At 43.9% G+C, this 12,965-nt stretch overlaps 1 protein-coding gene across 1 annotated transcript in view; it reads left to right on the forward strand.

The window, feature by feature from the left end:
* Window positions 1–12,965, forward strand: part of LOC119956001 (glutamate dehydrogenase, mitochondrial) — a 104,248-nt gene that overhangs the window by 26,999 nt on the left and 64,284 nt on the right. The window contains exons 3-5 of the mRNA XM_038782663.1: window positions 1,156–1,172; window positions 4,697–4,728; window positions 5,011–5,074. Of these exons, the coding sequence (XP_038638591.1) occupies window positions 1,156–1,172; window positions 4,697–4,728; window positions 5,011–5,074 (113 nt within the window). The remainder of the gene's footprint in view (window positions 1–1,155; window positions 1,173–4,696; window positions 4,729–5,010; window positions 5,075–12,965) is intronic.

Below are 12,965 nucleotides of genomic sequence, written 5' to 3' on the forward strand. Positions count from 1 at the left end.
TCCAAAAAAATCACGCACCTGCAGATACCTGAATCCATTTCCTGCTGGCAGTTCAAAACTTCCCTCTAAATCCTTCAAAGTAGGGAAGCTCCCATCTGTGAATAGGTCCCCCATCCTCTCGGTCCCTACTCTCTGCCATCTCCGAAACCCCCCCATCCAGCCTTCCTGGTACAAACCGATGGTTGTTGCAAATTGGGGCCCAGAACGATACCCCCTCCACTCTCATGTTTCCTCCACTACCCCCAGACTCTACCACTGAGCTTGTGGAGTACTGGGCCAGCGAGAATGACAGAGCTGCTGTTATCAATGCCCCCAGACTTGTGTCCTTTCATGATGCTGCCTCCACTCGCTCCCACACCGACCAGCAACACCACCACCACCACCATCACCACTTCCTAATCTAATCATGTCTATATTTGCCGCCCAGTAATAGTTGCTAAAGTTCGGCAGTGCCAACCCACCTTCCCCTCGACTACGCTTCAGCAACACTTCTTCACTCACGGGGTTTTTCCCGCCCACACAGCCCCAAATCACCTTGTTTAACTGCTTAAAAAAGGCCCTTGGGATAAAGATAGGGAGGCACTGAAAAACGCACAGAAATCTGGGGAGGACCGTCATTTTCATGGTCTGTACCTTCCCCGCCAGTGACAGCGGGAGCATGTCCCATCTTCTAAAGTCCTCCTTCGTTTGCTCTACTAGACGGGTCAGATTTAGCTTATGTCATGTCTCCCATTCCCGTGCCACTTGGATTCCCAGATAGCTGAAGCTCCCTCCCACCACTCTAAATGGCAGCTCTCCCAGCCTCCCCTCCTGCCCCCTCGTCTGTATCGCGAACATCTCGTTTTTCCCCATATTCAATTTATACCCCGAAAACAGTGCTCTGTTCTAGTACCTGTAACCTCAGACTTCTTAAAAACTTATCTTCATTTCTCTAATTCCCCTAACTAGCTGCTGTTCATTTCTACACTTGTTTTCTTAAACATTACTCCAGGATACACTTATTTTTTTAGAAGGATCATCTGTTGTCAGCTTGGCTGGAAAAAAGTCCTGACGGGTTGATGTAAAACCCTGGACTGGATTCGCAGTAGAGTAGAAGTTTCGTTTAAAATTGTCATTTGGAAAACTTAGTCATTGATGTTTACCGCACGGAAACAGGCCCTTCGGCCCAGCTGGTCCATGCCGCCCAGTTTTTATCACTAAGCTAGTCCCACTTGCCCACATTTGGCCCATATCCCTCTGTACCCACCCTGCCCATGTAACTGTAACTTTTTTTAAAGAAAAAATTGTACCTTGCTCTACCACTGCCTCTGACAGCCCGTTCCAGATTCTCACCACCCTCTTGTGTGAAGAATGTCCCCTCTGGTCTCTTTGTACCTCCCCCCTCTCACCGTAAACCTATGCCCTCGAGTTCTAGACAACTCTACCTTTGGGAAAAGATGTTTGCTTATCTATGCCCCTCATTATTGTCGAGATTTTAGAATGCAGAGCACTAAGGAAAGCGTAATTGTGAGAATATTTTAAGGTGTATTTTTGGGAGTGGAGTTTGGAAACTCTCACATGACAATCATCTTGGGGGGACTCTTGTGAAGAAATCCGCAGACACAAACTTGGGCTCAGTGGAATGCACATATTTGACTACTGTCATTTTGTGTACTTGTATAAGAGCACTATAGCTCAAGATGCACTTTGTAATTCATGTTCATCTTTAAATCTGTGTGTATTTATTAAGCTAAGGGGGGGTAAAGGTATTTTATAGAATCCAACTTTTCATGTTTTTAATTAAAAAAATAAAATATATTTTTGCTTGTTAAAATGAATTAGCTGATAATCTGACTCTGCTCCTCCAGGTTCTATTTTGATAAAAAATAAAAGGTCTTTTGAGCCAGGATTCCGTTCTGGGATCTCCCGTCCAGTTATAACGTCAACTGGAACTGTAACAAATGCTTCTAATAAGATATGGGGATCCTTATCAAAGATTTAGCCGCTTGTGAACTCCACTGGAGCTCAGCACAAAAGCACATATGAAAGGAAGGAAGCTCTCCAACACCAGTGTTTACAACATTTAACTGAAAATGAGATAGGGACAAACACATCCACTACGGATTATGCAGCTTAACTCCAACCTCTCTCTTAATGTTGATAGTATCCTTGTCCAATTCCAGAATATGTTTTGACCAAGTAAGATAGCTCTCTACACTCTTAAAATAGGAGCATATCAAGGTTGGAGCACAATGAATAATGAAATAGAGAAGTTACTCTGTGCTCAAATATTTAATCAAGGCTGCTCTTTAGGAAAGAACAATGGAGAATTAGTAAAATTCCTCAAATATGAACAATATTGCCTTGGCACATTTTTAAAGTTTACCGATGGTGTTCTGTAATAATTGATAGGTCACCGTTCTCTTAGTTGTCCATTGAAAGTTCACAGTTCAGACAGAGTTCAGGGAAGGGGGGAGTCCCTGTTCTGCATCTATCAGACCTGCACTGATTTGGCTTTGTTTGACCACGATACCCAAATGAGAAGAGTTCCATTTGCCAGGACCAGCATCTCTGTCCTTGAGAATCACATGGTTCTCTCTCACTTTCTCTCATGCTCACAGCTCTCCTTTTACCTGTGGCTCTCTTGCCCGCTCTTTCTACCCCCGACTCTCTTTTGCACAGATGAATGTGATCCTGGAACCAACTTTTCCTAAAAATGGGGGGAACGGCAAACTAGGAATGATTCCAATAAGTTTCAATTTGCTTCCTCAAAATGCTAGAAGTCTACATTTTGCGTAAAGTCACAGCACAAACCTTCAGAGAGTCTCACTTAATTGGGTCTTTTAACAGACCATCAAGGTAATCCCTTAATCTTATCAATTTTAACAAGGGCGCTACAGGTAGTTTGTTGCTTTGTACTGTTATCCCTTTCTTATCCAACACTCACTCTTGCGTACACTCACGCAAACTATCACACACATGCTCGCACACTCATACCCTCACTCCCTCTCTCTCACTCCCTGCTCTCTCACACTCGTGCATATACACACACTCGTGCACACAAACACTGTGGGTGGGATTCTCGACCCTGGGCCGAGTAGGAGATGAAAATTAGGACATTATTCAGGTTACCCTGTATTCAGATACTCTGAGCGCCCGAACAGTCAAAAGGGAAGTGTTTTTTAAAAGTTGCAGGAAGTTTAAAGTCTAACACCGACTGTTGAGTGCAATATCCTTCTGCTATGCCACTGTACTCATTAAGACTTGAATATAAAATATCTAATGCAATATCTCATTAACATACCGGCATAACACTTTACCAATCCTCTCTATTTTCCCTTCTCTTTATACCACACCATGCCTTCAAAACGAGAAACACACATTCTACATGTGTGTAGCAAAGATTCAGTGGTGACTAGGAATGGATAAAAAATAGTATTCCTGTGATACTCTGGAGGACATTGACATGATTCCAACTCACTTTAATGAGAAATAATCTGATGTAATGTTAGAATAGTCATCAAACCTGCACACAGCCACTGGCTGCCTTCCGACTAGTACATGACCCTGGGTCTCACACTCATCTGACTGAAATGGTCATGGATATCCTTGTTTTGAATCAGAGTTTTTTCCTTCTTTGTGTTCCTCAAGGGAAATCACACACCGACAAACGCATGCAACCCCACCCCCGCCACTCCCCCTACACATTCTTACTCCTTCCCCCCCCCCCCCATACACTCTGATCTTTCCTCCCACACAATCTTCCCTTACCCTGCCACCCATTTCCTCTCTCCTTTCCCCCCCGCCCCCCCAACCCCACTAAGGGCAATTTAGCAGATCGAGTTGCGGGCGGAGGGCGCGGAAGTGGGCCAAATGGCTTCCTGCACTGAAGAGATTCTTTAAAGACCAGTTGAACTTGCTTTGTACGTACTGTGAAATAAAACATTCATCTCTGGCCTCGCCATGAACACGTGTGAAAGACGCAACATCCAGTTTACATCACAGGGTGACCCTACTGTTACACTCTTGGATTACACTGTCAGATACTTAGATGCTGGATGTTTGAGCACAACCCTGAACATAAAGATGCTGCAACAGTTTATTGCTGCAAAAGTTTATTGTACTTTGGTGAATACCTACAACAAGACCCGTGTTTGAAACACAGCCCTGCTCCAACATTGGCTAAGTGTAAAGCTGTGATTCTGGGTTGAACTCTGACACTTCAGTGCAGAAACAAGGAGGTGCTGTCTTTCAAATGAGACATTAAATCTATAGTCTTGTCTGCCTTCTGAAGTGGATGTAAAAGATTTTATGGCACTATCTTAAACTAGATCATGGGGAGTTCCCTTTGGTGTCCTGGCCAAAAGCTATCCTTCGATCAACATTTAGAGAGCAGAGTATTTGTCATTATCTCATCACTTGTGTGTAAAGTTTCTGCCACATTTCCTTTATTACAGCAAGGGATGCATTTCAAAGAGTACTTAGTGGCTATAAAATGCTTTATTATAATGCCCCAGGATATATCAATTTAGTTTTGTTTTTAATATTCTATCTGCAAAACCATTTTGTATTGCCCTTTTTTTGCTCATTCCCAGGGTCTTTTAATACTGTGGATGCTTTCTATATTACCCGATATTCATTTAATTATCTTTTATTTAAACAATAAATGCTTTGTCGCGGAGCGCACTACATTACCAATGTTTGATATTTTCTTTAGCTTTTGGTTTGCAGTCTAATTTGATTTACTCTGTTAAAGTAATGTAAGTATAATAATTGAACATTTTTGGATGCTCGTATCATCTTTGCAACCATTTGCCTGGATAGTCAGTTGAATTAGGTTTTGAATCTCTTAAAAATATGAAGCGAAAATGTCGAGTGCTGGACATCAAAAACCGGGTTTGGCTGATTCATGCCTAGGTCAACCCTAGGAAAGACCCTAGTTCGAAGCAGCGTTGAGTCACGTTTTAGTCTGTATAGAGATGTGTCCCCATCGGACGTCCCAGACTGACACACTTTTTCCCAATATTGCAGGATTCAGAATTGGAAAAAATTACGAGAAGGTTTACCATTGAGCTGGCAAAGAAAGGATTCATTGGTAAGTTTGTGGAGAATTCTTTTTGGCAATTTTATATTTTGGTGCAATACCCATCAGACTGTTCACTGGAAGCTGCCCTGTTCAAATTGTGGCTTTCATTAAATAGCACTAAACCAGCAGACAATTGTTCATGTGTTTGATCTGAACAGCTCTGACCACCTGGATCTCTAATTGTAGTCGCACAGAGAACAGGTAGAATTTTTTTACTGAAGGCCTATACAGCAAGTTGAGTACCTTAACTTACTAGCAAGAGAAAAGTTTAGAGAGGGACTTATTTCTCCAGAGGCAGCAAATAGCGTATACTGCAGACGCGTCTATCTGAAGGGTGTTTAGATGGGGGTAGCAGCATCCCACAGGGTTCAATTCCGGGGCTGCTTGTGATCTGTTTGCATCAGTGAGTTTGGAAATCAGGTTGGTGCGAATGGTATCTTGTTGTATTGTCAGACGATACTAAATCACAGGCAGAAGTAATTGTCGGGAGCAAAGGAAGCTGCAAGGGAATATTGACAATTGGGCGAAAGGAAGGCAGGTGGAATTCGGTATGTGAAGTGGTATGTTTTCATTTTAAAAGTAATACTTTGGGGAGATGGTGTGTTAGAGCAGAATGATTTGGTGCTTCAGGTAAACAAGACATTAAGAGCAATGCCTCCAGCAGATGAGATGGATTTATTCAAAAACAACACCAATGGACTACTGGGTTTTATGGCAAGAGGTATAGAATTTAAGGTGAGGTATAATGGTCAAACTGTGTAAAACCTTAGGCAGAGCAAGCATGGTTGGTGAATCCAGTTTTGCACTGCACACCAAAGGAAGGATACTGAGGTAATAGCGAGGGCTTAGCCCAGGGTTGCAGAAATAAAAGTACAAAAAGACTGCAGATCCCTGAACTCCAAAATAGAGAGAATTTTTTAAAAAATGTTTTAAAATAAATTTAGAGTACCCAATTCATTTTTTCCAATTAAGGGGCAATTTAGCGTAGCCAATCCATCTACCCTGCACATCTTTGGGTTGTGGGGGAGAATGTGCAAACTCCACACGGACAGTGACCCAGAGCGGGATCGAACCTGGGACCTCGGCGCCGTGAGGCATCAGGGCTAACCCACTGTGCCACCGTGCTGCCCCTAGAGACAATTACTTGGCAGGTTTGGCAGGACCTGTCAGACAGATTGATGACTTAACCTCCTCTCTTCCAGTAAAACAACTAAGTGCTGATTTGATGCTGTATTTAATATTTATGAAAGGATAGGACAGAGTACATAGAAACAGAGCATGCTCCAGTGATTTGAGAGCAAGGAATGTAGATATGAAAAAGGAGAAATGTTTGGAGAGCAAAAAGTCCTTTTGTTTTTGGAAGGTCTAATTAATGCAGGCAGGGAACATACAGTGAATGGAGAACGCTCAAGACTATTGACAGTCAGAGAGATCTAGGTGTACAGGTCCACAGGTCACTGAAAGGGGCAACACAGGTGGACAAGGTAGTCAAGAAGGCATACGGCATTCATTGGCCGGGGCATTGAGTATAAAAATTGGCAAGTCATGTTGCAAATCATGCTGTAGCTGTTTAGAACCTTAGTTAGGCCACACGAAGTATCGTGTTCAATTCTGGTCGCCACACTACTAGAAGGATATGGAGGCTTTAGAGAGGGTGCAGAAGAGATTTACCAGGATGTTGCCTGGTATGGAGGATATTAGCTATGAGGAGAGGTTGGATAAACTTGGTTTGTTCTCCCTGGAATGAAGGAGGTTGAGGGGCGACCTGATAGAGGTCTACAAAATTGAGAGGAATAGACAGAGTGGGCAGTCAGAGACTTTTTTCCCAGGGTAGAGGGGTCAATTACTCGGGGGCAAGGTTTAGAGGAGATGTACGAGGCAAGTTTTTTACATCGAGGGTAGTGGGTGCCTGGAATTTGCTGCCGGAGGAGGTGGTGGAAGCAGGGACGATAGTGACATTTAAGGGCCATCTTGATAAATACATGAATAGGATGGGAATAGAGGGATACGGACCCTGGAAGTGTAGAAGATTTTAGTTTAGGCGGGCCGCATGGTCGGCACAGGCTTGGAGGGCCGAAGGGCCTGTTCCTGTGCTGTACTTTTCTTTGTTCTTTTGCACAGTGCTTCAATCACTCTGGTAATATACCCCGTAGTTTCTCAACCCAGAGACCCGTGGGCTGAATATTGACCATAAATAGGCAGGTTTCATATTGGGGTGGTTAAAGTCGGAAAAATATGTTCTTGACCCAGAACACACCAATTTTTTGGCTTTAAGAGAGACCGGAAGGTGGGTTGTGGGTCATGTGGGTCTTCAAGTTAGAACTGCTGTCAGCTAATTCCCCAAGTGATGGGAAACCCCCTGACAGCTTCATCGAGGTGAAGATCTGGTGGGTTCAGGAGGTAAGCACCTTTTACATCCACCTTCTAGATCCAGGCCCAACCAACTCTCCTTGCCAATCCCACCACCAGGCCCTGATATTTATCCCCCGACCACCACAACCAGGTTGTCCATTCACTACCCCTCCCCCAAGTCCCCAACACCGATGACTCTGCTCTTGCATGGTGTAGCCTCCTTGTCCAACTGTAGGCCTAGCTATAAGTTAGACAGGCCTCCAGGTCGGGAAACCAATTTTAGCCGTCACGGATACACGGTGGAGCTAAAACTCCACAGTATGTGGAGGAATTCAAAATTTTGGAATTTGCAACACTTTTGAATGCAACTCTGTGTGGGTCAAACAGTAAAACGTCCCACCCCTCCAACCATTGTCAACATTATAGAAGAGGTTAAGAATACAGCTGTGGTGGCATGGGGCACCATGGTAGCATGATGGTTGGCACTGTTACTTCACAGCGCCAGGGTCCCGGGTTCGATTCCCAACTTGGGTCACTGTCTGTTCGGAGTCTGCACGTTCTCCCTGTGTCTGCGTGGGTTTCCTCCGGGTGCTCCAGTTTCTTCCCGCAAGTCCTGAAAGACGTGCCTGTTAGGTGAATTGGACATTCTGAATTCTCCCTCTGTGTACTCGAGCAGGCGCCGGAATGTGGCGACTGGGGGCCTTTCACAGTAACTTCATAACTGTGTTAATGTAAGCCTAGTTGTGGCAATAATAAAAATGATTATTTTAATGGTTGTTACTGGACCTTTTGGAGACCAAGACTAATAAACCACAGAGGCTAAATATCAATCCCAGCATGGAAAATTTGAATTATAATTTTTTAAAATTCTGGAAGGTTCAGTCAGAGTGACAATGAAGCAGTGAGATTATCATCAAAATTAATTGTTTGCCTTATGTCCTTTAGGGAAAGGAACCTGCCCTCCTTTGAAATGAGAGAGGAGAAAGAGAAGCAGAGAGTGACTATAAAGAAACCTTTTAAGCATAATTCAATATCCTGTTTCCACTCTAGTCGTTTAGCTCTGCGTGCAGTTTATCACCAGGGGATTCAAGTTCATGTCAATGTTCAACTAATGAGTCAATCATCTTATTTCCACCTGCACAGCAGGTGTCTGCTCCTATCTTAGCCCCTAAACCTATACCTGTGCTTTGAACAACTGACCTATATGCGACAGCTATCCCACTCTAACATGGGCGACTTTTAGCTTTCTGCACAACACGTCACTCGTTTGTATCAAACACAAGATGTCTACTTTCTTAAACTAGAAATGGATTGTCCAAAATCCTGAGAATATGTAAAAAGGCGGCACGGCGGTGCAGTGGTTAGCACTGCTGCCTCACAGCGCTGAGGACCCGGGTTCGATCCTGGCCCTGGGTCACTGTAAACTCCACGTGGACATTCTCTGTGTCTGTGTGTCTCACCCACACAACCCAAAGTTGTGCAGGGTAGATGGATTGGCCGCGCTTAAATTGCCCCTTAATTGGGGGGAAAAATGAATTGGGTTCTTAAATTTTCACAGGCTTTTCACAGTAACTTCATTGAAGCCTACTCGTGACAATAAGCGATTTTCAAATTTCAAAAAAGAGAGAGAATGTGTAAAAGAAGTAAATAGATGGTTGAAATAGGAGGGAATAAAGAGAAATTATGAAGGAGTCAATGTTCAAATGCAGTAAGACCTGGATAATATCCAGGCTCGGACTGACATCTGGTAAATAACATTCACGCCACACAACCAGCCATTGGCCATTTCCAACGAGAGAGAATCTAACCATCGCCCCATGACATTCAATTGCATTATCATTGCTGAATCCCCCACTATCAGCATCCTGGGGGAATCACCATTGACTTGAAATTGAACTGGACTAGCCATCTAAATACTGTGGCTACAAGAGCAGGTCAGAGACTGGGAATCCTGTGGCAAGGAACTCCCCTCCTGACTCCCCAAAGCCTGTCCAAGGCACAAGTCAAGAGTATGATGGAGTTGTCTCCACTTGCCTGGATGCGTGCAGCTCCAACAGCACTTGAGAAGCTTAACACCTTCCAGGACAAAGCAACCCGCTTGATTGACACCCCATCCACAAACATTCACTCCCTCTAACTCAAACACACAGTGGCAGTAGCGTGTACAAACGACAAGATGTATTGTAGGAACTCTAAGATTCCTTGGGCAGCAGCACTCCCTCTAGAAGGACAAGGGCAGCAGACACATGGAAACACCACCACCTGGAAGTTCCCCTCCACGTCACTCACCAACCGGACTTAAAGCTGCCACTGGATCAAAATCCTAGAACTCCCTCTGTCAACACACTGGATTTAACCACAGCACATGGACTGCAGGAGTTTAAGAAGGTAGCTCACCACCAATTCAGGGGCAATTAGGGATGGGCTATAAATGCTGGCCTGTAAATAAATTTTTTAAAGATGGGTATGCTGGATTAGGGCTGTATTATGTGGAATGTTAACAATCCAAACTGGTTGAACCTGTTGTGTTATTTCTATAGATGTTCTTATATTATAATAACCCAGGCAGTTTATAGAGTAATACCAATCGTGGGAGTATGTAGGTGGGCCATTGTAGTTTTGGGTGTGTTGGGTGTGGAGGTATTTTGAAAGTTGGAGACCAGGATTTAGGCAGCTGAAACATCTGCCACCAATGATGTGAGATGTGGAAGGAGAACAGATCAAAAGGAGCAGACCGCACAGCTCTGTCTCCAGGCGAACAATCAACTAGGGCGGCACAAGTTGCGAGCGCTGTGGCTTCATGGCGCTGGGATCCCAGGTTCGATTCCCCGCTGGGTCGCTCTCTGTGCGGAGTCTGCCTGTTCTCCCTGTGTCTGCGTGGGTTTCCTCCAGGTGCTCAGGTTTCCTCCCACAGTCCAAAGACGTGCAGGTTAGGTGGATTGGCCATGATAAATTGCCCTTAGTATCCAAAAAAACGGTTAGGAGGGGTTATTGGGTTACAGGGATAGGGTGGAAGTGAGGGCTTGAGTGGGTCGGTGCAGACTTGATGGGCCGAATGGCTTCCTTCTGCAGTGTAAGTTCTATGTTCTATCAAGAGGAACACCAGCGGATACAAGCCTAGCTTGTTCAACCTTTCCCAATAAGACAAACCCCACCCCAGATGTTAGTCTAGTAAACCTTCTCTGAACTATATTTGCATCCTTCCTTAAATAAGGGGTCCAATACTGCACACAATGCTCTAGATGTGGTCTCACTACTGCTCTGTATAACTGAAACATAACCTTCCAGCTTTTGTATTCAATTCCCCTTGCAAAAAATGACAATGTTCTATTAGCTTTCCTCATTGCTGTGCCTGCATACTAACTTTTGTGATTCATGCACTAGAACACGCAAATCCCTCTGCATGTGGGTAGCACAGTGGTTAGCACAGTTGGTTCACAGCTTCAGGCTCCCAGGTTCGATTCCCTGCTTGGGTGACTGTCTGTGCGGAGTCTGCACGTTCTCCCCGTGTCTGCGTGGGTTTCCTCCGGGTGCTCTAGTTTCCTCCCACAGTCCAAAGATGTGCAGGTTAGGCGGATTGGCCAGGATAAATTGCTCTTAGTGTCCAAAAAAGGTTTGGTGGGGTTACGGGGATAGGGTGGTGACGTGGGCTTAAGTGGGGTGTTCTTTCCAAGGGCTGGTGCAGACCCAATCGGCCAAATGGCCGCCTTTTGCACTGTAAATTCTATGATAAACAAAGCTATGATCTCCGAGCTCTGCAATCTGTCACCATTTGGATAATGAGCTTTTATATTCGTCCAGGCAAAATGGACAATTCCAATATTTCACAAATCATACTCCATTTGCAAGATCTTTTCCCACTTGCTTAACCTACCTACATCCCTTTGTAACCTCCATATGTCCTCTTCGCATTTTACTTTCCTACCTATCTTTGTGCATTCAGCAAATTTAACAACCATATCTTCAGTCCCCTCTCCGAAGTAATGTATATAAATTGTAAAACGTTGAGGCTCCAGCATTGATCCCAGTGGCACACCATTCATTAAATCTTACCAATTACAAAAATGACCCATTTATACCTACCAGCTGTTTCCTGTGAGCTAACCAATTGTCTATCCATGCCAATATGTTACCCCCCTACACTAATAGATTTTATTTTCCGCAATAAACTTTGATGCGGCTCCTTATCAAATGCCTCTGGAAATCTAAAGACAGTATATCCACTGTTTCCCTTTTACCCACAGCACATGTTACTTCCTTGGAGAGCTCCAATAAATGAGTTAAATATGATTTCCCTTTCACAAAACTATGTTGCCTCTGTCTGATTGCCTTGAATTTATCTATAACTCTGCAAAACACATTTAAAAGCTTTTAACGTTTTCCCTGTGACAGACATTAAGCTAACTGGCCTGTAGTTTCCTGCTTTCTGTCTCTTCCCCCCCCCCCCTTTTTTTTTTGAATAACGGAGGCTACATTTCACTTTTTTCCAATCTCATGGAACCGTACCTGAATCTAGGGAATTTTGGAAATTTAAAACCCATGTGTCAACTACCTCTCTAGACCCTTCTTTGTTTTAAATTTAGAGTACCCAATTCATTTTTTCCAATTAAGGGGCAATTTAGCGTGGCCAATTTGGGGCAGCACGGTAGCATGGTGGTTAGCATAAATGCTTCACAGCTCCAGGGTCCCAGGTTCGATTCCCGGCTGGGTCACTGTCTGTGTGGAGTCTGCACGTCCTCCCCCTGTGCGCGTGGGTTTCCTCCGGGTGCTCCGGTTTCCTCCCACAGTCCAAAGATGTGCGGGTTAGGTGGATTGGCCATGCTAAATTGCCCTTAGTGTCCTAAAAAATAAGGTTAATGGGGGGGGTTACTGGTCTAGGGTGGATACGTTGGCTTGAGTAGGGTGATCATTGCTCGGCACAACATCGAGGGCCGAAGGGCCTGTTCTGTGCTGTACTGTTCTATAATGCACCTAACTTGCACAATTTTGAGTTGTGGGGGCAAAACCCACGCAAACACGGAGATCCAGACCCTTTTAAGACCCTAGGACGAAATCCATCAGGAAGCAGTTCCAACAATTGGCTCAGTACCACTTCCCTGGTGATTGTAACTTTCTTGAGTTTTGTTTCCTTCCATTTCCTGATTTACAGCTATTTCAAAATGTTATTTGTATCCTCTATAATCAAGACTAAAGCAAAGTACCTGTTCAATTGATCAGTCATCTCCTTATTTTCCATTATTAATTCTCCAGACTATCTCTATATGATCAAAACTCACTTTAACTCTTTTTTTGTAAAAATAGCTATAGAAACTCCTATTTAAACTACTAGCTTGCTTTCTCTCGTACTCTAATTAATTTTTCCCTCCTTATTCTTTGCTTTTTTTAATGTACTGTACTATCGTCTGACCTACCACCCAACTTTGCATAATGATATGCTTTTTCTTTAAATTTGATCCAATCTTTAACTTTTTTTAGTTAGCCATGGATAGTGGATCCTTTTTTTCTTTCTCGTTTTAATATATCGATACTGTGCATTCGCAAATATCAC

This window comes from Scyliorhinus canicula, chromosome 22 (genome assembly GCF_902713615.1).
Source record: "Scyliorhinus canicula chromosome 22, sScyCan1.1, whole genome shotgun sequence".
NCBI lineage: Eukaryota > Metazoa > Chordata > Chondrichthyes > Carcharhiniformes > Scyliorhinidae > Scyliorhinus > Scyliorhinus canicula.